This window comes from Chrysochloris asiatica, unplaced genomic scaffold, assembly GCF_000296735.1.
Source record: "Chrysochloris asiatica unplaced genomic scaffold, ChrAsi1.0 scaffold00087, whole genome shotgun sequence".
Taxonomy (NCBI): Eukaryota; Metazoa; Chordata; class Mammalia; order Afrosoricida; family Chrysochloridae; genus Chrysochloris; species Chrysochloris asiatica.
The window spans coordinates 10,998,015-11,023,954 of record NW_006408605.1 but is presented as its reverse complement, the minus strand read 5'-3'; the positions used below and the strand labels follow the sequence as shown (position 1 = coordinate 11,023,954).

The window sequence follows — 25,940 nt, the reverse complement described above, 5'->3', positions numbered from 1 at the left end:
AGGTTCAAACCCACCAGCCACTCTGTGGAGAAAAGTAAGGCTTCTGTAAAGATTTACAGCCTCGGAAAGCCTATGAAGCAGTTCTACTTTGTCTTATAGGATCGCTGTGAGTCACAATCAACTTGATGGCAGTGTGTATTTAGTAATCCTTATTACTGATCTTCTAGCATAGTGATTTTGAAAACAAAAGGTTGCTTTGCTAATCAATTTTTTTTTTAAAGATTCCTTTCCTTACACAAAGATGATGTTGTTAATGCCTGTCAGGAGATTCTGGGTAATGCAAAAGGTGAATTGCTTGACTACCCAAAAAGGTTGGCATCTTGAAACACCACCACCTACCCCCCACACACACACACACACTAGGCACAGTGGAAGACAGGAGTTGTTAAATGTCATCAAGTCGGCTCTGACTTATAGCAACCCTGTACAGGGTTCTAAGGAGCAGCTGGTGGCTTTGAACCACCAACCTTGCAGTTGTATAACACTACACCAGGACTCCAGGAGTAGTGGTCTTTTGGGAAAGTCATAGCCTTGAAAGCTCTATGGAGCAGGTCTACTCTGCACACATGAGATGGCCATGAGTACTTGAGAAAACCTTTACAAAAGATAGGACTTTCCATCGGTTTGTTGCAGGTTTCCTTACATTTCATAAACTTTGTTCTAAGTGAAGAGTCTATTTGAATCTCAACTTAAAAAAAAAAAATTAGTTAAGTAAACGTAATTATTTTATTTGTCTTACCATTGCAACTTCTAGAAAATTGAGATTGTCATCCAATCCCATTGGAACACCTATAATAACTGCTACTGGTTCCAGATATCAAATTATAAAATGTTACTGAACTCTTTTATGTAAAATTAATTAACATGGAAAAAGAAAATAGTGACCTTCAAAGAAACATCTTGCATTTTTCTTCATTCCACTTATTCAAATAGTTTATTCTAGTCAAGGACAAAGAGTATGTAGAGAAAAAAAAAAAAAAGGTTGGTCTGTTTTCCTATGAGCACCTCCCTTTTGCAACAAAGAGAAATTTTATTTTATCATAACAATATAAATCAAGGAGTTTATATTTCAAGACTGAATTAACTTGATTTTGTAAAATTGACAATTGTTAAACACAGATTTATGCAACACCCACCCCCACCACCACCAAAGTAATGGCATATTAGAAATATATGAATAATATAGTAGAAGTTGTTGTTAGTGTCATGGAGTAGGTTCTGACACATAGCAACCCTGTATAGGGTATCTGAGGAAGGGCTGGTGGGTTTGGACCACTGAACTTGCAGTTAGCAGGCCAGTGCTTATTCAACAAATCCACACCAGGATTAAATGCACATGGTAATAAAATAAATAGGCAAAGCAATAATAATGGAATTGATATTTTATCATATAAAGTTTGGAATAATTATTACCTGCCAACCACACATTTCTTCTTAAAAGAGTAGTATAATCATTTTTGTTATATGAGATGGATAGTGGGTGCCTTAGTCTATGGTGGCTCAAAAACTTCCTTGTAAACAATTCTATTAGTAAACAAAAAACCCAAGAGGGAACTCCTGTTTGTATCCTGGTACTTTTATATATATATATATATATAAAACGAGAAACAACAAGAAATGCTAAAATCTTCTAACCTAAATATGTTAGGATTTTCTTAATTATAAGAGTATACATTTACCAGTAATTTGTCAACTGAATAAAATGCAAGTTTGAGAAAAGTTAACTCTTTAGTCCACTAAATACTGATGTTAAGGTAAGCAAGTTATGATATACCCATACAATTAAGCATCATAATTCTGGATGAAAGAATAAGAAATTGGTTTGAGTAATGATATGTTATGATTGAAAATATATATTGCTAAGTGAAAATAAAAAGTCAAAAAGCAATAGAAAAAAAAGAAAAAGATGTGTTATGTCATACAAGAAAGAAGGGGAGTTATTTTTATGTAAAGAATTTCTTGATGGATACCATAGAAATAAGAAATATTTGATGTCTTCAAAGAGGAGCATTAGATGGCCTCATGATGAAGATGAAAGGGAAATTTTTAACTGTACTTTATCATACTTCTAGAATGTTATGTCTTTCCTATTCATAAAAGTTATTAAAATGAAACCATAAAACTACACTTTTTAAATGATTGATATCAAATTAATCATGAGGATGCCACAGTCAACATTAAACATGAAAAGAATCACTGCAAAATATGACTGAAGAAAATAATCTAACTAGGTGTGATTAAAAAAAAAAGAAAATTGAAATTCAGTGGAAAACTACAAATGGCAAATGGATGGTCCCTGTTAAAATATTGCTATATAACCCTGTTACAAGGCAATATGAGAAAAATTAAAAATCTAAAATATATTACTGTTTTCCTACAACATAACCTAAAGTGTTTATATACAATATTTTAATTTTGGAAATACTTTATCTCATGAAAAACAATGAATTAATTACCCCATTGGGGTTCAGTCTGTAAGTCAGCAGAGTGTTGGCCCCAATGTCTGCATCCGACGCGCCCTCTAGCGAAAAATGAGTCCAGTGGACTGGATTCCTCCATAAACAAATTCTTTTGTGTCACTGGGAACACAGAGGGTTGTCGTTAATGCAAAGGGGAAAGTTATTAAATAAAATATGATTAAAAGAAAATATGGAAGAATACGTTCAATATTTAATGTAAGAATAAAGATTACTGTAAATAAGATTTTTGAGACTTACGAGATCTGCAGAGCTGGGACAGGGAGGTAGGCTGGGGCTAAAGACCATAAGGTCAGTCTTGGGCTGCCCTTCTCCAGAGCACACTCTCTGACGCCTTTGCTGTGAATACGACCAACTCCCCACCGCGCTAGAGCACACCAGCATGGGTTTCCCCGGCCCGCTAGCGCCCTCTGGGGGCGGCGCTGAGCATTGCAGTGCCGTGTACAGCAGCAGCGTGAGCACCAACAGGCTGGACACCGCGCAGATGGCGACGATCAGGTACACGTTCACATCCACCAGCGCCGCCTCCGGGCCCGCAGCTCCGGATGACACCCGCGACGACGTCTTCAGAGCCTGGCCACTTTCCACCAGCGACACTAGCACGGTGGCCGTGGCTACAAGCGGCGGCTCACCGTGGTCCTTCACCAGCACCAGCAGGCGCTGGCGTGGCGCGTCCGCCTCGTCCAGGGCGCGCGTCGTGCTCACCTCGCCAGTGTACAGACCCACACGGAACGGATTGCGCGCGACACCCGCTGCTGGCAGTATCTCATAAGACAGCCAAGCATTGTAACCCGAGTCTGCGTCCACAGCGCGCACCTTCGCCACCACGTGGCCCGCGACGACTGACAAGGGCACCAGTTCTTTCACCGCGCTGCTAGCGCTGCCAGACCCAGGCGGCAGCAGCACCGGCGCGTTGTCGTTCTCATCCAGCACGAACACCTGCAGAGTCACATTGCTGCCCAGAGGCGGGAAGCCCGCGTCGCGCGCGCTCACCTGGAACTGCAGCAGCTCCAACTCCTCGTGGTCCAGCGGCTGCAGCGCGTACACCTTGCCGCTCTCGGCGTGCACCGACACGTAGCTCGACAGCGCGCGCTCGCCCACCCGCCGCTCCACCAGCGAGTAGGACACCAGCGCGTTCTCCTGTGCGTCCGCGTCGCGTGCCGACACCGTGAAGATGTGGCTGCCTGGAGGGTTGTTCTCCTTCACAAACACTGTGTACTCGGGCTGTGGGAACATGGGCGCGTTGTCGTTCACGTCGGCCACCTCCACGAACACGTTGGCTGTGACGGATAGAGTAGGCGATCCCGCGTCTCGTGCCGTCACCACCAGGGCATACTCTGAAATACTTTCGCGGTCCAGGACGCTATCCAGGACTAGCGAGTAGTAATTCTTGAAGGTGGACACTAACTTGAAAGGAACATGAGGCGTCAGAGAGCAGGTCACCTGCCCATTGGCACCAGAATCACGGTCAGACACGCTGATCAGGGCGATGACCGTACCCAGTGGAGCGTCCTCTCTGACTGGAAGTGACAAAGATTTGAATTCTAAATCTGGAACATTATCGTTTGTGTCTTCAACTTCCACCATAATTGTACAATGGCCAGAAAGTGGGAAATGTCCTTTATCGGTGCCCTCTACAAGAATTTCATAGGACTTGCTTTCTTCAAAATCTACATATCCTTTTACCGTAATTTCTCCTGTAACCGGGTCTATGTGAAACTTGGATTTCACTTTTGGTGAAATATCAGTTGAGAATGAATAAATAATGTCCCCATTCAAGCCTTCATCTAAATCAGAAGCGTTAAGTTTAATTACCAATGTTCCACTGGAAACATTTTCTGGTAATTTCACCATATAGAGTGTTCTGTCGAAAGCTGGGGCGTTGTCGTTGGCGTCAAGCACTGTGATGAGTAACTGAACAGTTCCAGTCAGCTCAGGTTTACCTCCATCAGTGGCTGTAAGCACTAAAAAGAGCTCTGGAATGTCTTCCCTGTCTAAAAGTTTTCTTAATACAAGCCCAAGACGTTTTACCCGCATCTCATCGGATGGTTTCTCTAAAGAAAAATACTCATTGGGGCTCAAGCTGTAAGTCAGCAGAGCGTTGGCTCCAATGTCTGCGTCGGATGCGCCCTCTAGCGAAAAATGAGAGTCAAGTGGCATGGATTCCCCGATAAACAGATTCTTTTGTATAGCTGGGAACACAGGCGGGTTGTCGTTAATGTCTTTCACTTCCACCTCCACATGAAAAACCTGCAGCGGCTTGTCCACGATCACTTCCAGGTGGATGCTGCAAACTGCGCTCCGCCCGCACAGCTCTTCACGGTCGATTCGAGAATTCACAAACAAAATTCCATTCTGCAGATTCACCTCCAGAAGGTCCCCTCCTTCTCTGGAATCCAACTGGAAGAGGCGCGGCACCAGCTCCACTGGCTCCAACCCCAGATCCTGAGCGATGCGGCCCACGAAGGTGCCGTGTTTGGCCTCTTCCGGGACGGAGTAGTGTATATGGCCGCTCCCTGCCTCCAGGAACGCGAGCAGCAGAAACAAGAACAGACGCTGGGATCTGGAATCGCTTCCCCAGGAAAACGTCATTGTAAGCTCTAAGTGTTTTGTTCCGATTGAGTTATCTTTTCTCAAAGTCAGAAGAAATTGTCTGACTGGTCAGTTCAACGTTGCTACACCTTCCATTTTTCAGCATCCATATGGTAGATGCAGCTCCTTTCTAGTGAAAAGAGAAGGGATTTTCTTTCTTCCTTCTGTCAGATCTACTTTAAGCGGAGAGCGACATCATGTGGCTCCAAACAGTATTCGTTCTGGAAAGCCATGCTCTACTATAAATTCACCTTTACTTTTAGCTTTTCTGCTTACTGTTGCCCTTATTGCAGAGTAAGTAGCACCATATTTTGTACAATAGGTTGCACATCTTGTAACACTGATAGAGGATGAATCTTAGTTTCACCATAGGCAAAAATTTACAACAGTGAAAAACATACCAATTTTATGTATTTACAACACAACTGTAGTGTTGGTTAGGTAAATTCGTGGCAGATTCTTTTGTATTCTGCAGAATGACCTAGATTGTCATTAAAGATGACACCCCCTTTATCCTAGGATTTTGCCTTCCTGATCTTTGGGATTTGAAGCAACTGAACTTTAGGGAACCTTTGGTTTCAAGAATAAGTCATTGAAATGAAACTTTGTAAATATTTGGGAAATGAATCAAAGATCATCAGCATTTAAACAACGTCTTTCTTAACTCATCTACGGGTTGAAAGTGCGAAAAATTTTAACAAGGAATTAGAAAGATTGTGTGAAAAAGTTTTCTAAATATGCTTATTCAGTGGAACCCATTCATTTCCCATGAGAAAGCCTGGTACTTACATTTTGTCTCTTAAATGTGTTATGATTTCAAAATAGTTGACTATTCTCTTGTCTTTAATATGCCTACACTTCTATTTTCTCCTACGGTGAATGTTTTATTCAAGCTGGATAATTTCTTGTTCCAAAGAACATTTTTTTTCACTAAGCAAACATACCCATTTTGTCTTTTGTCCAACAAATACCCACCATTTCCCAAACTCTTCACAAAACAATTGTCCTCATTTTGTAACCACTTAAAATTTCCCTGATCCTTGAAGGCTTTCAGGACCACACCAATTGGGCAGTCATCTTTATCTTCTTTTATACCCAATAAAACCAAGATTTCATCACTTGGGCCATTTATCACATTCAGCTCTCTTTTGAAGGCATTTGGTCATATATGACTTAGAGTTCTCTTCTTCTTCTTCTTCTTCTTCTTCTTCTTCTTCTTCTTCTTCTCCTCCTCCTCCCCCTCCTCTTCCTCCTTTTTCTTTCTTCTTCCTGATTTTATTGTGAATTGGTTGAAGATTTACAGAGCAGATCAGTTTTCTCTTAAACAATTCAGGCACATTTTGTTTTATATTCTTGATTGCAATTCCCACAATGTAGCATCACTTATTCCACTTCCTACCTGTGTTTCCTGTTTCCATTCCTCCTTCTTTCCTAGCCTTCTGATTTTTTCCCTTTGGTTTTCCAATTGTTGATCATTCTAAGGTGTGCATACCTCCCCAATGTTATGCTACCCCTATAGACTTGTCAGCTGTTTGGCTAATAAATGACCTATTATAATTAGTTTTAGGGGTAAGTTCCCTTCCAGACTTTAGGAGTAGTTAACAGCCATAGCCTGAAGGGTTCCATTGTCTCTTTCTGAACAGTAAGCCTGAAATTTTTTCAATGATTTTGAGTTTTAGTCTACATTTTTCTCGCATTTTACCTCGGACCTTCTATTGTGATTACTTTCAGAGCAATTAATAGTGGTAGCCAGGCACCATCTAGTTCCTCTGGTCTCAGTGTTGCAGAGAATGATAGTCATGTGGTCCATTAGTTCATTAGGCTAATTGTTTCCATGCATCTTTGATTTTAATCACTCTTCTTCCCTCCAGAGAGGGAGAGTCTAATGGTTGTACAGCTAAGAGATGGCCGCTCATGAACTTTAAAGACTCCAGCTAATACTCAACCAAAATAGTAGGTAGAATGTTGTCTTTGTGGATTATGTTATAACAATTGATCTTGATATCCTGAGGACCTAGACCCAGTGCCTCATCCCCTCAAGATGTTTGGTTGTGTCTAGGACATTTCCTTAACTTTGCCTCCTGAGTACTCCAATACACCACTATTTGCAGCAAAGGTAAAAATGTTGTTGTTGTTAGGTGCCATTGAGTCAGTACCAACCCATAGCAACCTTATGCACAGCAGAACAAAACACTGCCCAATCCTGGGCCAACTGTTGCCACGCTTGAGTCCATCACTGCTGCCACTTGGCCAATCCATCTCGTTGGGGAGGTCTTCCTCTTTTTCTCTGACCTTGCACCTTACTAAATATGAGATCTTTCTCCAGCGACTGGTCCCTCTTGGCAATATGTCCAAAGTATGAGAGACAAAGTTTGGCCATCCTGGCCTCCAAGGAGCACTCTGGCTGCACTTCGTCCAAAATGGATTTATTGGTCCTTTTGGCAACCCATGACACTTTCAATATTCTTCTCCAACACCATAATTCAAAGGCATCAATTCTTCTACAGTCTTCCTTATTCACATACAAATATTCTCTGTCAAATTTATATATATTCTCCCACTTTCCAAGCAACATCCATTCTCTTGCTTGCTTATCTATGAATATACTCACAAACCACTGTTATTATTATGATACTATTGTCAAAAGGTTCTGACCCATAGTGACCATGTGCACAACAGAACAAGACACTGCCCAGTTCTGTGTCATCCTCACAACTGTTGTTACTGTTGAGCCCAATGCTGATGCCATTGTGCCAATCCATTTTGTTGGGAGTGTTCCTCTTTTTCACTTATCCTCTACTTTTCCAAGCATGATGTCCTTCTCCAGGGACTGGTTCCTCCTGACATGTTGAAGTATGAGAGATGAAGCCTCACCATCCTAACTTCTAATAAGCATCCTGGCTGTACTTCTTCCAGCACAGACATTGTTTGTTCTTTTGGCAGTCAATGGTATTTTCAATATACTTCTTCAACACCATAACTCAATGCATCATTTCTTCCACTGTCTTCCTTATTGATTGTCCAACTTTTACAAGTATATGAGGCTATTAAAAATACAATGAATGACTTGAATTAGGCACATCGTAGTCCTCAAATTTTTATTATAGTTTTGTATATATAACAGTATTTGTACCAACCTCTGTTGCCTTTGACTCTTGCACTCCTCCCAGTGTTTTCCCCCGACTCTCATTTTTTACCAACCTTCCTCTTATTGTATATTACCTGCCCCTTCACCCAGGTTAACCTTATTCTACCCTTAAGTCAATAACTTGCCCTCCTCCTTCCCCACCCCCCCCCATGACCATCAAAGAATGTTTATTTTAGTATGCAAACCTTTTCTTGACTTTTTACAATAGAGATTTCATACATTATTTGTTCTTTTGTGATTGGTTAACATATCATTAGTATTGCATGCAAGTAAAATTTTGCTATAGATAATTCAAAAATGGCTGCAGCAATACACTGACAGGGAACTACCAGAGATTCAAACCCGATTCAGACAAGGACTTGGAATGAGAGATATTATTGCTGATGTCAGATGGGTCTTGACTGAAGCAAAGAATACCAGAAAGATGTATACCTGTGCTTTATTGACTATGCCAAGGTTTTTGATTGTGTGGATCATGACAAGCCACGGACAACATTTCAGAGAATGAGTATTCTGGAACACTTAATTGTGTTCATGAGGAACCTGTATATAGACCAAGAGGCAGTTGTTTGAACAGAACAAGAACACTGAGTGGTTTAAAATTAAAGAAGGTATTGCTAGGTTTGTATTCTTTCACCACACTTATTCAATTTGTATGCTCAGCAAATAATTCAAGAAGCTGGATTGTAGGAAGAAGAACGTGGCATTAGGATTTCAGGAAGACTCATTAATAACCTATAATACAACCTTGCTTGCCGAAAGCCAAGAGGACTTAAAATGCTTATGGATGAAGATCAAAGACCACGGCCTTTCGGTATGGGTGGCAACTCAATATAAAGAAGACAAAAATCGTCACCACTGGACCAATAAACAACATCAAGACAGAAGTTGTCACAGAGTTCAATTTGCTCAGATCAACCATCAACACCCATTGAAGCAACAGTCAAGAATCTGCTGCACTAGACCTCTTTAAAGTGTTCAAAAGCAAAAATGTCATTTTGAGGACTAAGGTACACCTAACCCAAGCCATGGTATTTTCAATAACTCCATATGCATGTGCAAGTTGGACAATGAATAAGGACAGTAAAAGAATTGATGCATTTGAATTATGATGTTGGAGGAGAATATTAAAAGTACCATGGATTACCAAAAGAACAAGCAAATGTGTGTTGGAAGAAGTACAGCCAGAATGTTCCTTATAATCCAGGATGGCCAGACTTTGTCTCTCATACTTTTGACATGTTATGAGGAGGAACCAGCCCCTCGAGAAGGACATCATGCTTGGTAAAGTGGAAGGTCAGCATAAAAGAGGAAGACCCCCAACAAGATGGATTGGCACAGTGGTAGCAGCAATGGGCTCAAGTGTATCAACCATTGTGAAGCTGGTGCAGGACCAGGAAGTGTTTTGTTCTGTTGTGCACAAGGTCACTATGAGTCTCGATAGCACTTAACAACAAGAAATTTTACTCAGCATAATGTCCTTCAAGTTTGTCCAAGTTATGAGATCTGACCCTCCTTTTTTGTAATATAAATGTTGACAGGAAAAAGTTGTCTTTTAATAGTGTAATAGCTCAGGGATACTTCTCTAATATTTGCTGAGCATTTACCCTTAAAAATTGTCCTGGTTATCTATACTGCTTGATAAAATTAGTTAATTTATGATGGTAACAGCTAGTCATGACTTTAGTCAGAATGAATGAATCATTTGAGAAATTTTCCAAAAGGAGATAAGTTTAGTTCTTTATAAGAACAGATGCTGTAGATACACTTAAAATGTCAGTAAAGTATGAAGTCTCAGTCGCCTCTGTAATTGTGTAGAGTTACAAAAATATTCCCTTTAGATATTCCCTTAGTTAACATATATTTCAATTTCCAAATTGGAAACGTAAGTTTTAACTTCATTTTCATTCTAATTCAAGGCATTCGTGATCGTTGAGATACTTTGTTTTTTAATGTACAATGAAGACTTCTGAATAAATAGAGCACAATACACTTTCCTGGTATAAACAAACTTAATATAGAAGAATGTAATGATGGCCATCCATCTTCAAGCATGTTTTCCCTCTAATGATCATAACCTTCTTTCATCTATGTTAGTCTACAACAAGAAATTAATATCGTGAAACTATCTTTAGGTTATCCTATGAAATGCCACATTTGCAAAAAAAAATCTGCATCAAAACATGAATTAGATAACTTTCACACTTTCACTTTTGGGGACTCAAATTGTAGCTTTATACAAAATGCTGATAGGTGTCAAACACACTGGAAGAAAGTGAAAAATACTCCCTATCCATTCACTTTATTTTGCAAAACAATAAAATGCATAAATGAGATATGCAAAGGGGGCTTTTTTCTCATGGAGCTGCTGAGTAGATTAGAACTGCTAACCATTTGGTTAGCTGCAAAATGCTTAACCACTGAGTCACCAGGACTCCTTAAATACTGATAAACTACCCAATAAACATCTTTTTCTATTCTTTTTTCTATAGTGTTGCATAAAGATTACAGTGACAAAAACCCTATGGGGGCAGTTCTGCTCTGTCATATTAGGTCACTGTGAGTGGAAAGCAACTTGATGGCACTCAACAAGAACAGTCAGTACTCACTTGTTACAGCACCAACACATCTCTGAAGAGAAGAACTTCAAAGTATCCAAAATGTCTTGTTAGCCAAAAGTCTTCTTAGTCAAAAATTTCAAGAAAAAAAGTTGGAGTTGGAAATCCAAGTATCCATATCCTGGTGTACTTGCTGTGTGACTGACGTAGCCAGACAAGGTGTTATTCAGAGAAATGTCACTAGCAGTGCCACTGGTTTAACTTGTTGTTAGTGCTGTCAAGTCTGTGTGAGTCATAGTAACTCTGTGTAGGGTTTCCAAGGAGTAGCTGTTGGGTTTTAACCACCAACTTTACAGTTAGCAGTCTGGTGCTTATCCTAAAGTGCCACATCCTTAGTTTTGTATTTAAAGAGGCTAATGATTAATAAACTTTGCTAGTAGTCATAGTTTAAAAATTAGTATATATAGTATTACTTTCAACAAATTATTAAGGATGAAAATAATCCTTAACATGATTTAAAATATTCTTAGCTGGAAGAATATTTTCTAAATGATTATTTACTAGCAAGAGTATTACATTTTCATTTACTTTTTTTTCCCCAAGGCTTAATAATAAAAGTAGTAAAAGACTGATATGGCAAAGATAACAATTCTAAAAGCAATAAAATTATTATTTTGCTTTTTAAAAAGCTATTGGAATGGGGGAGTTAATTATTCTTACAGTCCAGAAATAGAGGATCCTAAGGCCATCAAGGGAGAAGAGCACAAGCAGAATGTGGGACCCTGTCCAGGGAAGCAATGACAACTAGAGATGGAGGCAGAGATGGGGACATGGAGAGAGGGAGCAGTTGAGGACTCTAAATTCATGCAAAGAGTAGGACTAGGAGCGGGCACCAGGATACAGGCTTGCAGAATGTGCCCTTTGGTGATTTAAATTATTATATATGCCTGACTGTTTAAAAAAGAAATAGAGCTAAAATGAATAGAGAGAAATACTATTAACTGATGGTACATGGAGGGGATTATAATCATTGTAATGAAACAAAGTATATGATTTGTTGAATGTAAACTGAGGATCTGCCCTGTAAACTTTCACTCAATTCACAGTAAAAACTTTTAAAAAAGCAATTGGAAAATCTAGAGGCAATAAACAGTATTGCAAGATGAGAGCACAGGTTTAAAACAAATCATATTCCAGTAGAAAGAAGAAACTGATACTCCATACAAGCAAATGCTGTTGTTATTATTAAGTGCCATCAGTCGTTCAGGAGCTCCGGTAGCGTAGTGGTTACGAATCGGGCTGCGAACCTTAAGGTCAGCGGTTCGAAACTACCAGCTGCTTCGCGGGAGAAAGATGAGGCTTTCTACTCCCGTAAAGATTTACACTCTCGGAAACCCTGTACAGGGTCGCTATGGGTCGGAACCGACTCCACGGCACTTAACAACAATAACAACATCAGTCGTTCAGACCCATAGTGACCCTGTATCGGTTTCCGAGGAGTGAGCGCTTGGTGAATTTGAACCGCCCACCTTTAGGTTCAAATCGACCTTGCGGTCCAGTGCATTATCCTACAGCGCCACACCAGAAAGTAAAAAAGACAACAGGCTTAATAAACTAATATTTTAAAGTGAAGGTGTAAAAGCAGAACAAAAGGAACCCTAAGTATTTAGAATTAACTCATAAATGCACCACTGATGTTTGGACTAACATTTTGTTGTTAAGTGCCGTGGAGTCGGTTGCGACTCATAGCGGACCTCTATAGGGTTTCCGAAGAGCGGCTGGTGAGTTTGAACCGCTGACCTTGCGGTCCAGTGCTTGCCCTACAGCGCCACACAAGCCAGGAGACCTGGCAGCATTGTGGATTATGAGCTGGGCTACTAAACTCAATGTCAATAGTTTTAATCTACCAGTCTCTCGGTGGAAGACTCACGTAAAAATTTACAGCCTAAGTGTGGCAGCGTAGGATCAACACTGGGCTGCGAACCATAAGGTAGTCAGTTTGAACCCATCGCTGCTCCTCTGAAGCGCTATAGAGGGTCTCTATAAGTCAGAACTGACTCAATGGCACTTAACAACAACATGAGTCAAAATCAACTAGGTGGCACACAACCATCAAACCATCTTGTAGGAAGTCCAAATAAAACAGTGACAAAAGTTATTACAGCATTATTCGGAAGTTAATATCCAGAAATTTGAAATTGGAGATAAATTTTTTAAACAACACAATTCGACCAAGAAAAAAAGAGATAGGTTTTAACCCAAACTTCTAACAATTGCGTAATTCCACTACACCATTTACTAACCACAACAAAATCTACACTTGTGGGTGTCATTACTTGTTACTCATTTGGTTCAAAAGTATTGTCATTGTTGTTACGTGCTGTGGAGTCAGTAAGAACTCATAGTGACCCTGTGTAGGGCTTCTGAGAATGCAAATCTTTGTGAGAGCAGAAAGCCTTATCTTCCTCCGTTGAACGGCTAGTGGGTTCAAACCGCTGACCTGTGGTTTAATCACACGATCTAAAGATAATTTAATTACACTTTGTTGTTGTTCTGAAATGCCATCGAGTCGGTTCCAACCCATAGCGACCCTGTATAGGGTTTCCGAGGAGCAACTGGTGAGCTTAACCGCCGACTTTGCAGTCCAAATGACTTTGCAGTCTGGCGCACATTGCCACAGTGCCACACCAGGACTCCTTTTTTAAAAACCCTCTAATTACTGTAAACAAAAGATTTGTTAAGTGCCATCAAGTTGGTTTCCGAAACTTTAAATCTTTGGGGGAGCAAAAAGTTTCTTCTTTCTCCCACGGAGTTGCTGGTGGGTTGGAACCACCAAACTTCTAGTTCTCACACCAGTGCTTATCCTATGCATAATTAATATTGAATGATTTAAATTGAAGTGTAGATATCCGAGATTTAGAAAGCGGAATTTTGAAATAATATAGGTAAGTTACTCACTTTGGAAGAAAGATCAATATCCACATCCAGCTGATCATCTCTAGCTCCACCAGATGGACAAGGCGGAAGGCTGGGGCTGAAAGCCATGAGGTCCGTTTTGGGCTGCCCCTCCCCAGAGCACACCCTTTGCCGCCTTTGCTGTGAGTATGACCAGCTCCCTACCGCACTGGAGCACACCAGCGCAGGTTTCCCCGGCCCGCATGAGCCCTCTGTAGGCGGCGCCGAGCAACGCAGCACCGTGTACAGCAGCAGCGTGAGCACCAGCAGGCTGGATACCGCGCAGATGGCGACAATCAGGTACACGTTGACATCCACCAACGCAGCCTCCGGGCCAGCTGCACCAGACGACGCCCTTAATGATGTCTTCAGCGCCTGACCGCTCTCCACCAGCGACACCAGCACTGTGGCTGTGGCTGCCAGTGGCGGTTCACCATGGTCCTTCACCAGCAAAAGCAGGCGCTGGCGTGGCGCGTCCTCCTCGTCCAGGGAACGAGTTGTGCTCACTTCGCCTGTGTACAGACCCACGCGGAACGGGCTGCGCTCGCCGCCCGCCATCTGCAGTAACTCATATGACAGCCACGCGTTGTAGCCCGAGTCTGCGTCCACCGCGCGCACCTTTGCCACCACGTGACCCGCGCCCACGGTCCTAGGCACCAACTCGCTTATTGCGCCTCCTGCGCCGCCAGACGCAGGCGGTAGCAGTGCCGGCGCGTTGTCGTTCTCATCCAATACGAACACCTGTAGAGTCACATTGCTGCCCAGAGGCGGGAAGCCCGCATCGCGCGCGCTCACCTGGAACTGTAGCAGCTCCAGCTCCTCGTGGTCCAGTGGCTGCAGCGCGTACACCTTGCCGCTCTCGGCGTGCACCGACACGTAGCTAGACAGCGCGCGCTCGCCCACCCGCCGCTCCACCAGCGAGTAGGACACCAGCGCGTTCTCCTGCGCGTCCGCGTCGCGTGCCGACACCGTGAAGATGTGGCTGCCTGGAGGGTTGTTCTCCTTCACAAACACTGTGTACTCGGGCTGTGGGAACGTGGGCGCATTGTCGTTCACGTCAGCCACTTGTACAGTCACGCTGGCGGTGGCCGACAGCGAAGGTGATCCACCGTCTCGCGCTGTCACCACCAGTGTATAGGTAGACACTCGTTCGCGGTCCAGGGCGCTGTCCAACACCATCGAGTAGTAATTCTTAAAGGCGGACACCAGTTTGAAAGGAATAAGAGGCGTCAGGAAGCAAGTTACCTGTCCGTTTACACCCGAGTCACGGTCCGACACGCTTATCAGAGCGATAACTATGCCAAGTGGAGCGTCTTCTGACACAGGTATTGATAACGATTTGATAATCAACTCAGGTACGTTATCATTGGTGTCCACAATTTCCAATAGAACAGTGCAATGACCTGCCATGGGGGGAGTTCCTTTATCCGTTGCTTCTACCTGGATTTCATATGACTTAATTTCCTCGAAATCTATGTTACCTTTTACAATGATGTGTCCATTGACTGGATCTAAGTGGAATTTCGACAGAATATCTGCGGATGTGTCTGTGTTGAAAGAATATACAATGTCCTTATTTACTCCTTCATCCAAATCAGAAGCATTAACAATCACTGCCAGGGTACCACTTGGTGCATTTTCGAATAATCTCACTTTATAAATCATCTTCTCAAAAGTTGGAGCGTTATCATTTACATCTAGTACAGTGATTTTCAGTTGAGTTGTGCCAGTGAGCTCTGGTTTTCCACTATCAACCGCTGTAATTACTAAATGATGCTCAGAAGTTTCTTCTCGGTTTAAAAGTTTTTTCAACACAAGTCCAAGATGTTTTATCTCCTCATCATTTCTTTTAACATCCAAGGTAAAGTACTCATTGGCGGTAAGCCCATAGGTCAACAGAGAATTAGTTCCTATATCTGCATCTGATGCGCCCTCTAGCGGAAACCGAGAACCAGGGTGTCTGGATTCATAAATAAACAGATTTTTTACTGCCAGTGGAAAAATTGGAGGATTGTCATTGATATCCTTCACCTCCACCTCCACATGGAAAATCTGCAACGGCTTGTCCACGATCACTTCCAGATGGATGCTGCACACCGCGCTCCGCCCGCACAACTCCTCACGGTCGATCCGAGAATTCACAAACAAAATGCCATTCTGCAGATTCACTTCCAGAAGCTCCCCGCGGCCTTTGGAATCCAACTGGAACAAGCGCGGCACCAGCTCTGCCAGTTCCAGGCCCAGATCCTGCGCGATGCGGCCCACGAAGGTGCCGTGTTTGGCCTCCTCTGGAACTGAATAGTGGACCTGGCCGCTCCCCACCTTCCAGGCTGCGAGGAACAGAAACGAGAGCAGCAAACGCCTGGATCCCAAATCTTCTCGCCAGGAAAACACCATTGCAAGACTTCCAAATATTGGATCTCTCTAATATTTATCCAAAGTTAGAAGCGCAATGAGATTTACTTATTTTTCGTTTCTTGAATCTCCTTACCGTGCCGGAAATTCGGAAATGGTGTCGAAAAGGAACATGTGAGTACGTAAGGCAAGCTGTATTTCTTTTGTGGAGAAAGACCTTGTGGTGCGCAGCGACATCATGTGGTTAAATGTTTAAATAAATGGCATTTATCTTCTTTTCCTTATACTTTGTCCGAAATTCCCAAGCGTCCAATGTTCTTCAAGCACTCCTCAAAGTCTTTTTTTGCATCAGTATATATCCTTAAAACATTTATCGCAATTAAGCTCTTTCAATTATGCCAATTCATGACATACAGTACAATATTAATAGTTAAAACAGTAGATGATATCTTTGGGAATGTTTTCTATGTGTCAGACACTGTTCTTTTTGTTTTAATGGGATTATCTCATTAATTCTAACAACAGCCCTTTGAGATAGGTATCAATATTATTCATTAAAAAAAAACACACATAAAGGTTAAATAACTATTTGGCTGCTTTAGGGTGGGAGCTTATCTGATTCAAGATTCCAAGCATTTAATCACTTGGCGTTCAAAGCTATATTTTACAGGAAAAAATTTCTTTGAGATTTGTTACTATCAAAGCTTAGAGACATGGAGATATTTGTAAAATGTGTGTGTTGTTGTTAAGTGCCATCTAGTTAGTGGGTTCTGATCCTAGAGACTCCATATAGGGTTTCCAAGGAGTGCTGATGAGCTTGAACCACTAAACTTGTGGTTCAAACTGACTTTGCACTCGAGCATTAACCCACATTACCACTCCAGGACTCCAAAATGTTTGTATAAACCCATGTTTCATGTTGTTATACTTTTTTAGTATTATGGGAATTCTCAATTGACAAAATAAGCTCTGTTAAATCTATTAATTGGTAGAGTGTCTATAAAGCCCTCCTGTATCCTTTATTCAAGAACTATATCCTTGTAGCTATCTTACCTATTATATGTAAGAAGATGCTGAAGTCAGTCTCTTACAGTGCTATTCTTTTATAGATTTTTTTGGGGGGTCCATGACAATACTGTATCTTTGGGAATCCAACTGGAACAAGCGCGGCACCAGTAATCTGTTACATTCCCATTACATCAAGCAAGATTATATTTGTTTTAAATTTTTCCATATTGTTGATACTTTTGAATTGTCCTTAATAGTCTAAGATGTTCCCATATGAAATAATCATGGGGTTTCCCCCCTTAATTTGGATGATCTCCCTTCTAGATGATTTTTCTCAATTCCTGTTTCTTAAAAGGTTGTTACTTAAAAACATTGGTGAATTTTGGAACATGTGTCACTACTCAACATATGTAAAATTAGGCAATGAAATGTTCTAAAGAGCTCTGTGAATACAGTGAGAGGAATGAGTTCTCTGAGCATCTGGAAGTTGAGCAAAGGAAATTCATGGGAAGAGGTTGAATTTAGTCGATAGTCACCCTTTTCAAAAATGAACCCAAACCCATAATTTAAGTATTACTAGAAAAGTTTTCATGCCAGTATTGTGTGGGTATGCACTTAATGAGTGCAAACAAAGATGGCATTGTATTCATTTTTATCCTTCATGTACAGAATAAAATAAATGATAAATGATGTTTTAATTAATAAGTAAACTAATATTTTACAGTAACTTTCTCAAGCCAGATTAGAGGCGATCTACATTAATGTTTGATTATATTAAATATAATTAAGCTTGTTGTTAAGTGCCTTCAAGTCAGTTCTGACTCATTGCAACCCTGTATAGGATTTCCTGGTGAGTTTGAAAAAGTGGCTGGTGGATTTGACCCACCAACCTTGTGGTTAGCAGTCCAGTGCTGATCCTACAGCACCACACCAGGACTCCTAATCAAGCATACTTAATCTCTAATTGATTCTATTGTAGTAGTTCATGAAGAAAAGATAAGTAAACACTTAAGATTTATTACTGAAAGTCATAGATTTAGAAAATAATTATAGATTTCAATGTACCCATTAGTATGTTGATGAATTGTGAAAGGTAGTAGATATTTTTTTAATGAAAGATAAAATCACACTTTTAAAGCATCATGAATTTCATATTAATGAAATGCATCTAATATATCATTGATTATAATGCTACACTGGAGCTCTGGTAGTTTAGTGGTTACGAATCGGGCTGCGAACTGGAAGGTCAGCAGTTCGAAACTACCAGCTGCTCTGCGGGAGAAAGATGAGGCGATCTGCTCCTGTAAAGATTTACAGCCTCGGAAACCCTATTCAGGGTCGCTATGGGTCGAAACCGACTCAATGGCACTTAACAACAACAACAACAACATAATGCTACACATTTCATTACATTTAAGAGTTACAGTAATTGCAAAACAGAATGACACAAGAGAATTTGAAAGAGTAGATTTCATAATTATCATCAGGAGATGAATATAATACTAAAGGAACTTTGAGTTTAGATTGAGCCAATGTGAGGATAAGGAATAGTGAATAATTTCTACTCTTAACCTAGTTATTCCCTTAGACAACTTTGTTTTTAAAAATGTAAATAAGAATCAGAAACTAAAAAGAATTTATAAATCAATAACTTGTGATGCCTAGAGATCTGGGCACACCTGGGCACAATTTTAAAAGCTTTTCACTTACCTATGGTAGAGATGTAATGTCTAGGCTTCACCTGACCAAACAGAAGTCCCAAGAACAGGTAGGGAGAAGCTATGAAACTATGTAGAATGGCTCCTCCCAAGAAAGAGCTTTTTCCTCATGTATCCAAGCCATTTATTTTTCATAGCCAAGGCCTCAGATGAAATTTTCTGATTACCAGGAAATACTTATTCTCTGCATCTTACAGTTTATTAGCTTGGAGAAGCTGTTAATAATACTACCCTTAAATGGACTTAAGATTTCCTCAGCAAACTTCTCAACCCCTGTAAACATGGAAATTGATGCTCTGGCCTATCTGAAATGATTGAGGCTAAGATCACTGAATGGAACTTACTTCTATCATCAGTATTCACATATATTTGGGAGAAAACTACCAAATAACTAATAACCAAATAGAAGGCCATTTTATATTAGTGTGTTAACTGTACAACACAGGAGTTTCAAATGATAATGTCACAAAATATCAATTTTATCTTTGAAAAACTTCAAATTTCATTAGGATCATAGATGCAGCAAATTGAAAAAAATGATGAATGAAAAGAGCTGAACAGAATATTTCAAAAGACATCTCAAAAAAACAAAGTAAAATATTATAATAAAATGTGGAAAGACCTGAATTTAGAAAAATAAGAGGTAAAAAATACACTCAGCATGTCTCAAGTTGAAAGAATAGAAGAAATATCTCAAGCCTCAGGTTATAACATTGAAGAATTCTATGGGCAAAACAGTGCACTGGACCATAAGGTCAGTTTGAACCACAAGGTCGACAGTTAAAACTCACCAGCCATTCCTCGAAAAACCCTTTACAACATTTAACAACAACAACAACATTAGGCAAAATAGTGAATGACATGGAAACATTAAGAGAAAATGGAAGGAATACACAGAGTCACTGTTCCAAAACTAATTGCTTGACATTCAACCATTTTAAGAGGTAGCATATGATCAAGAACCTATGGTATTGAAGGAAGAAGTCCAATATGCACTGAAGGCATTAGAGAAAAAATAAGTCTTCAGAAATTGACAAAATACCAATTGAAATGTTTCAACAAACTGATGCAGCACTGGAAAAACTCACTATTCTATGCCAAGATATTTGGACAATTTGGAATTAACCAACTCAAAGATATCCTACAGAGTCAGGATATTATCTAACAATATCATTAATATCAAGTAAAATTTTGCTGAAGATAATTAAAAAAATGGTTGCAGCAGTACATCAACAGGGAACTGCCAGAAATTCAAATGGGATTCAGAAGATAACATGGAATAAGAGACATAAATGCTTATGTCAGATGGATTTTGACTGAAAGCAGAGACTACCAGAAAGATGTTTGCTTGTGTTTTATTGACTATGCAAAGCTATTTGACTATGTGGATCATAACAAGCTATGAATAACATTGTGAAGAATGGGAATTGTGGAACATTTAATTCGACAGAACAAGAAGATACTGAATGGTTTAAGATCAGAAAAAGTGTGTGTCAAAGTTGCCTCCTTTTACCACACGTATTCAATCTGTATGTTGAGCAAATACTCTGAGAAGGTGTACTATTATGAAAAAGAACCCAGCATCCAGATTGGTGTAAGACTCACTAACAATATGCAATATGAAAATGACACAACCTTGCTTGCTGAAAGCAAAGAGGATTTGAAGCACTTGCTGATGAAGATTAAAGACCATAGCTTCTATTATGCATTGCAACTCAATGTAAAAAAAAAAAAAAATTCTCAAAACTGAATCAATAAATAGCATCATGATAAATAGAAAAGATTTAAGGTGTCAAGGATTTTATTTTACTTGGATCCACAGTCAATGCTCATGAAAGCAGCAGTCAAAACATCAAATGAAGTATTGCATTAGACAAATCTGCGGCAAAAGACCTCTTTAGAGTGTTAAGGATCAAAGATGTCACTTTGAGGACTAATGTGCATCTGACCCAAGCCTTGGTATTTTCAATCACCACATATACATGTAAAAGCTGGGCAATGAATAAGGGAGACTGAAGAAGATGTCACTTTGAGGACTAATGTGCATCTGACCCAAGCCTTGGTATTTTCAATCACCTCATATACATGTAAAAGCTGGGCAATGAATAAGGGAGACTGAAGAAGAATTGATGCACTTGACTTATGGCAAGAAGGTTGAAAGTACCATGGACTGCCTGAAGAACAAATAAATTATTGGAAGAAATACAGCCAGAATGCTTCTTAGAAGCAAGAATGGTGAGACTTGGTCTCATGTACTTTGGACATGTTGTCAGGAGGGACTAGTCCATGGAAAGGACATCATGCTTGGTTAAGTAGAGGGGGCAGCAAAAAAAAAGGAAGATCCCAAACTATATGTATGGCACAGTGTTTTGTTCTGTTGTGCACAGAATTACTGTGGGTCAGAATTGATTCAATGGCAGCTAACAGCAACAACACAGATGCTACCAACTGAAATTTAGTGAGCCTCCAAAACTATGAAAAATGTTGCATCTAAAGTGACGTGCCAAACGTGATCAATTATAAGGTGACTCCTGAAAACAAGAATAAACCTAATCTTTTAAATACTCATGTGGCATTCCACTTACAGTTAGTGTAACTAGTAAATGTCATGAAATGTATATACAGTATTATAATAAATTGCCAGAAGCATCTCATTAATTCAGCGTGAGGCCTTTATACATTAACCCAATTCTAATTCTTAATATTTACTTAACTTTTCTTCATAAACGACTACAAGAGAATCAATTAGAAATTAAGTAAGCTTGAGTAGGAGTCCTGGTATGGCACTGTAGGATCGACACTGGACTGCTAACCATTTATTAAATTAGGCAAATCTGCTACACGAGGCTTCTTTAAAATGTTCAAGAGTAAAGATGTCAGAAGACTAAGGTGCACCTGACCCAAGCCATAGTATCTTCAATAACCTCATATGCATGTGAAAGTTGAACAATAAATAAAGAAGACCGTAGAAAAATTGATGCATTTGAGTTATGGTGAAGGAAGAGAATATTGAAAGTACTATAGACAACCAAAAGGACAAACAAATCTGTGTTAGAAGAATTGCAGCCAGGATGCTCTTTAGAAGCCAGGATGGCGATACTTAGTCTCTCCTACTTCAGACATATTATCAGAAGGAACCAGTTCCTGGAGAAGGACATCGTGCTTGGTAAAGTGGCGGGTCAGTGAAAAAGAGGAAGATTCCCCCCCACACACTGGATTGACACAGTGGCAATAGCAATGGGCTCAAGTATAGCAACAATTGTGAGGCTGGTGCAGGACCAGGGAGTGTTTCCTTCTGTTGTGCATAAGGTCCCTATAAGTACAAACTCAATAGCACCTAACAACAACAGTCATGATCAACATGCTAATGTTATGACTTTGGGCTAGATTAGATTTCTTCACTTGTATGAGGGGAAAAAACCACCATATGGTCATAATGTGATTTTTAAATGTTAAAAAATTCTAATTGAACAAAACTAGGTGGGTTCTGTCCTCAGCGAACTCTCTAGTGTGACTTAAAACTCCAAAGATACAGTAAATTTGAAATTTTTTATATCAAATTATAGGTTATTCTCCTTTTAAAAGAAATAACTAAGATTAGGTATTATAATGATCTGTTATCAATTCAGAGGGTCCTTGCATTAAAAAGAGGAGCTCTGGCAGCCCAGTAGTTAAAGAGCTAGGCTGCTAACAACCAATTCAATGGGAGAAAGAAATGGCAGTCGGCTTCTGAAAAGATGTAAAACCTTGAAAATCCTATGGGGCTGTTCTACTCAGTCCTGTGGGATCACTATGAGTCAGTAGCTACTTGATGGCAGTGGGTTTGAGTTAGTATTAAAAGATCCATTCAAGCAGCTTTCAAAGACAAGGGGGGGAAATAACTATTACATAAACAGTTAAAGACAAATGAATTCATAGTCCCCCAAAGAGTCTAGAAAACATCCAAATATATTCTGAAAGAATTAATAGGTTGTGCAAAATGTAAATATGTATTATAATCAGATTATTAAAATTTTTCCAATTGATTTTTTTAAAAAACTTGAAAGAAATATATCTATATGTAAAATTAAATTTTGCCAAGTGTTTTCAATCCCCTTGGACTCCCGGTGTGACGCTGTAGGATCAGCACTGGGCTGTGATTGACATTTCAAACCTACCAGCAGCTCCTCACAAACCCTATACAGGATTGCTATGAGTTGATACCAACTTGAGGACCCTTAACAATAACAACGTTCAATTCAAGAATCTACTATTCATGGAAATATTTAATTATGGAAAATCCAATTGGAATAGAATTTGAATTAAGGTAAATAAGAGAGCATTTAAGTAATTCTAAATGCAAGATGTCTAAGTTATATCCCAGATTGCATGTCAAGATGATATAGGATAAAGGCAGATCTATTAACCCAAATAGTTAATTGGTATCAAAGGAAATAGAATACCTCTAGAATGGGGGTGGGGTGGGATTTAAAGGCTCACCTTTCCTAAATACTCTGATCCGGAGGGCTGTTGTTCTTCTTCCGTGGAATCTGGGCCAGGAGGTAGGTTGGGGCTGAAGGCCATGAGGTCAGTCTTGGGGCCCTCCCCAGAGCACACCCTCTGCCTCCTCTGCTGTGAGTATGACCAGCTCCCCACCGCACTGGAGCACACCAGCATGGGCTTCCCCGGGCCGCACGCGCCCTCTGGAGGCGACGCCGAGCAACGCAGCGCCGTGTACAGCAGCAGCGTGAGCACCAACAAGCTGGACACCGCGCAGATGGCGATGATCAGATACACGTTGACATCTACCAGAGCCGCCTCCCGGCCCGCGGTCCCCAACGACGTCCGCGATGACGTCTTCAGAGCCTGGCCGCTCTCCACCAGCGACACTAGCACGGTGGCAGTGACCGCAAGCGGCGGCTCGCCGTGATCCTTCACCAGTACTAGCAGGCGCTGGCGCGGCATATCCGCTTCATCCAAGGCGCGCGTCGTGCTCACCTCGCCGGTGTACAAACCCACGCGGAACGGGCTGCGTGCACCGCCAGCCGCCGGTTGCAACTCATACGACAGCCATGCGTTGTAGCCCGAGTCCGCGTCCACCGCGCGCACCTTCGCCACCACGTGGCCCGCACTCACAGACCGTGGCACAAGTTCGCTCACTGAGCCACCTGCGCCTCCGGACCCAGGCGGCAGCAGCGCCGGTGCGTTGTCGTTCTCGTCAAGCACGAACACCTGCAGAGTCACATTGCTGCCCAGAGGCGGGAAACCCGCGTCGCGCGCGCTCACCTGGAACTGTAGCAGCTCCAGCTCCTCGTGGTCCAGTGGCTGCAGCGCGTACACTTTGCCGCTCTCCGCGTGCACCGACACGTAGCTCGACAGCGCGCGCTCACCTACCCGCCGCTCCACCAGCGAGTAGGACACCAGCGCGTTCTCCTGAGCGTCCGCGTCGCGCGCCGATACCGTGAAGATGTGGCTGCCTGGAGGGTTGTTCTCCTTCACAAACACCGTGTACTCGGGCTGTGGGAACGCGGGAGCGTTGTCGTTCACGTCGGCTACTTCCACCAACACGCTGGCGGTAGCCGTCAGGGAAGGTAAACCCCCATCTCGTGCTGTCACCACCATTGCATAGGTCCACATGCTCTCGCGGTCCAGAGGGCTGTCTAGCATAAGCGAGTAGTAATTCTTGTAAGTGGACATCAGCTTGAAGGGGTCATGGGGTGTCAGGGTACAGGTTACTTGCCCGTTAGCGCCGGAGTCGCGGTCTGATACCGTAATGAGGGCGATGACCGTGCCCAGTGGAGCATCCTCTCGGATGGGTAGTGAAAGAGACGTTATTGAGATTTCTGGTCTGTTATCATTGATATCCACGAGTTTTACTGAAATTTTACAGTGCCCTGACATTGATGGACTTCCTTTGTCAGCGGCAATGACTTGAATCTCATAGGATTTCATTTCCTCATAATCTAATTGTCCTTTAACTCTGATTTCTCCTGAGCTAGGATCCATTTTAAACTTGCTCTGTACAGTGGCGGGCACATCACTACTGAGCGAATACACAATCTCGCTGTTTGATCCTTCATCTGCATCAGAAGCGTTTAGTTTAACCACTAAAGTTCCATTTGCGATGTTTTCCAGCAATTGTACTTTGTAAACGGATTGATCAAAGCTAGGTTCGTTGTCATTCACATCTAATACTTTAATAAGCAGTTGGGCGGTGCCTGTGAGCTCAGGTTTGCCCCCATCAGTAGCCATCAGTAACAAATTAATCTCAGAAGTTTCCTCTCTGTCCAGAGATTTCTTCAGTACAAGAGACAGAGATTGGCTTAATTCATCATTTGTCTGTACGTCTAGAAAGAAAACTTCACTGGAGCTGAGCCTGTAGGTGAGAAGGGCGTTTACTCCGATGTCCTCATCTGATGCTCCCTCTAGAGGAAACCGTGAGTCAAGCAGCCTAGATTCGTGAAACCAGATCGTTTTTACTGTCATTGGAAACAAGGGCGGGTTGTCATTAATATCCTTCACCTCCACCTCCACATGGAAAACTTGCAGCGGCTTGTCCACGATCACCTCCAGGTGGATGCTGCACACCGCACTCCGCCTGCACAACTCCTCGCGGTCAATTCGAGAATTCACAAACAAAATGCCGTTCTGCAAATTCACCTCCAGAAGGTCCCCGCGGCCTTTGGATGCCACCCTAAACAAGCGTGGCACCAGCTCCACCAACTCCAACCCCAAGTCCTGCGCGATGCGACCCACGAAGGTGCCATGTTTGGCTTCCTCCGAGACCGAGTAGTGGATCTGGCCGCTCCCTGTCTCCCAGGCTGCATGAAGCAGAAGCGAGAGCAGCAGGCACCGGACTTCTCGGCTGCCTCTCTCAGAAAACACCATTACCAGTCCTCAGTGAGTTGATAAAATTAGAAAATCATATTTTCGAAAGCCTGTAAATATAGTCTTCTTTTCTTTGTTCAAGTCCTGCTGCTTCTCTTATTGTTCCTCTTCTCTGGAGTGAATAAGGGGCTCCTGGTGTTTTTCCTTCGTAGAGAGCACTCTGTGGTAGACAGCGACATCATGTGGCTGAAATGTAGGCTCTACTGTTTATCATCTGAATTTTAAACTAAGCAATTTTCTGGTATAAAGTTTATACATAGCT

At 41.5% G+C, this 25,940-nt stretch overlaps 1 protein-coding gene and 1 pseudogene across 1 annotated transcript; both read right to left on the bottom strand.

Annotated features, from left to right (window-relative positions):
- Positions 1–1,782: 1,782 nt before the first annotated feature.
- On the bottom strand, positions 1,783–16,127 carry LOC102835969 (annotated as a pseudogene).
- Positions 16,128–16,366: 239 nt separating this feature from the next.
- Positions 16,367–25,678, bottom strand: PCDHA2 (protocadherin alpha 2). Its single transcript, XM_006866231.1, has 3 exons — positions 23,332–25,678; positions 22,149–22,185; positions 16,367–16,445 (listed from the first exon to the last, which is right to left on the bottom strand). Exons 1-3 carry the CDS (start codon positions 25,676–25,678, stop codon positions 16,367–16,369), a joined length of 2,463 nt encoding a protein of 820 aa, XP_006866293.1.
- Between the last annotated feature and the right edge of the window lie 262 nt (positions 25,679–25,940).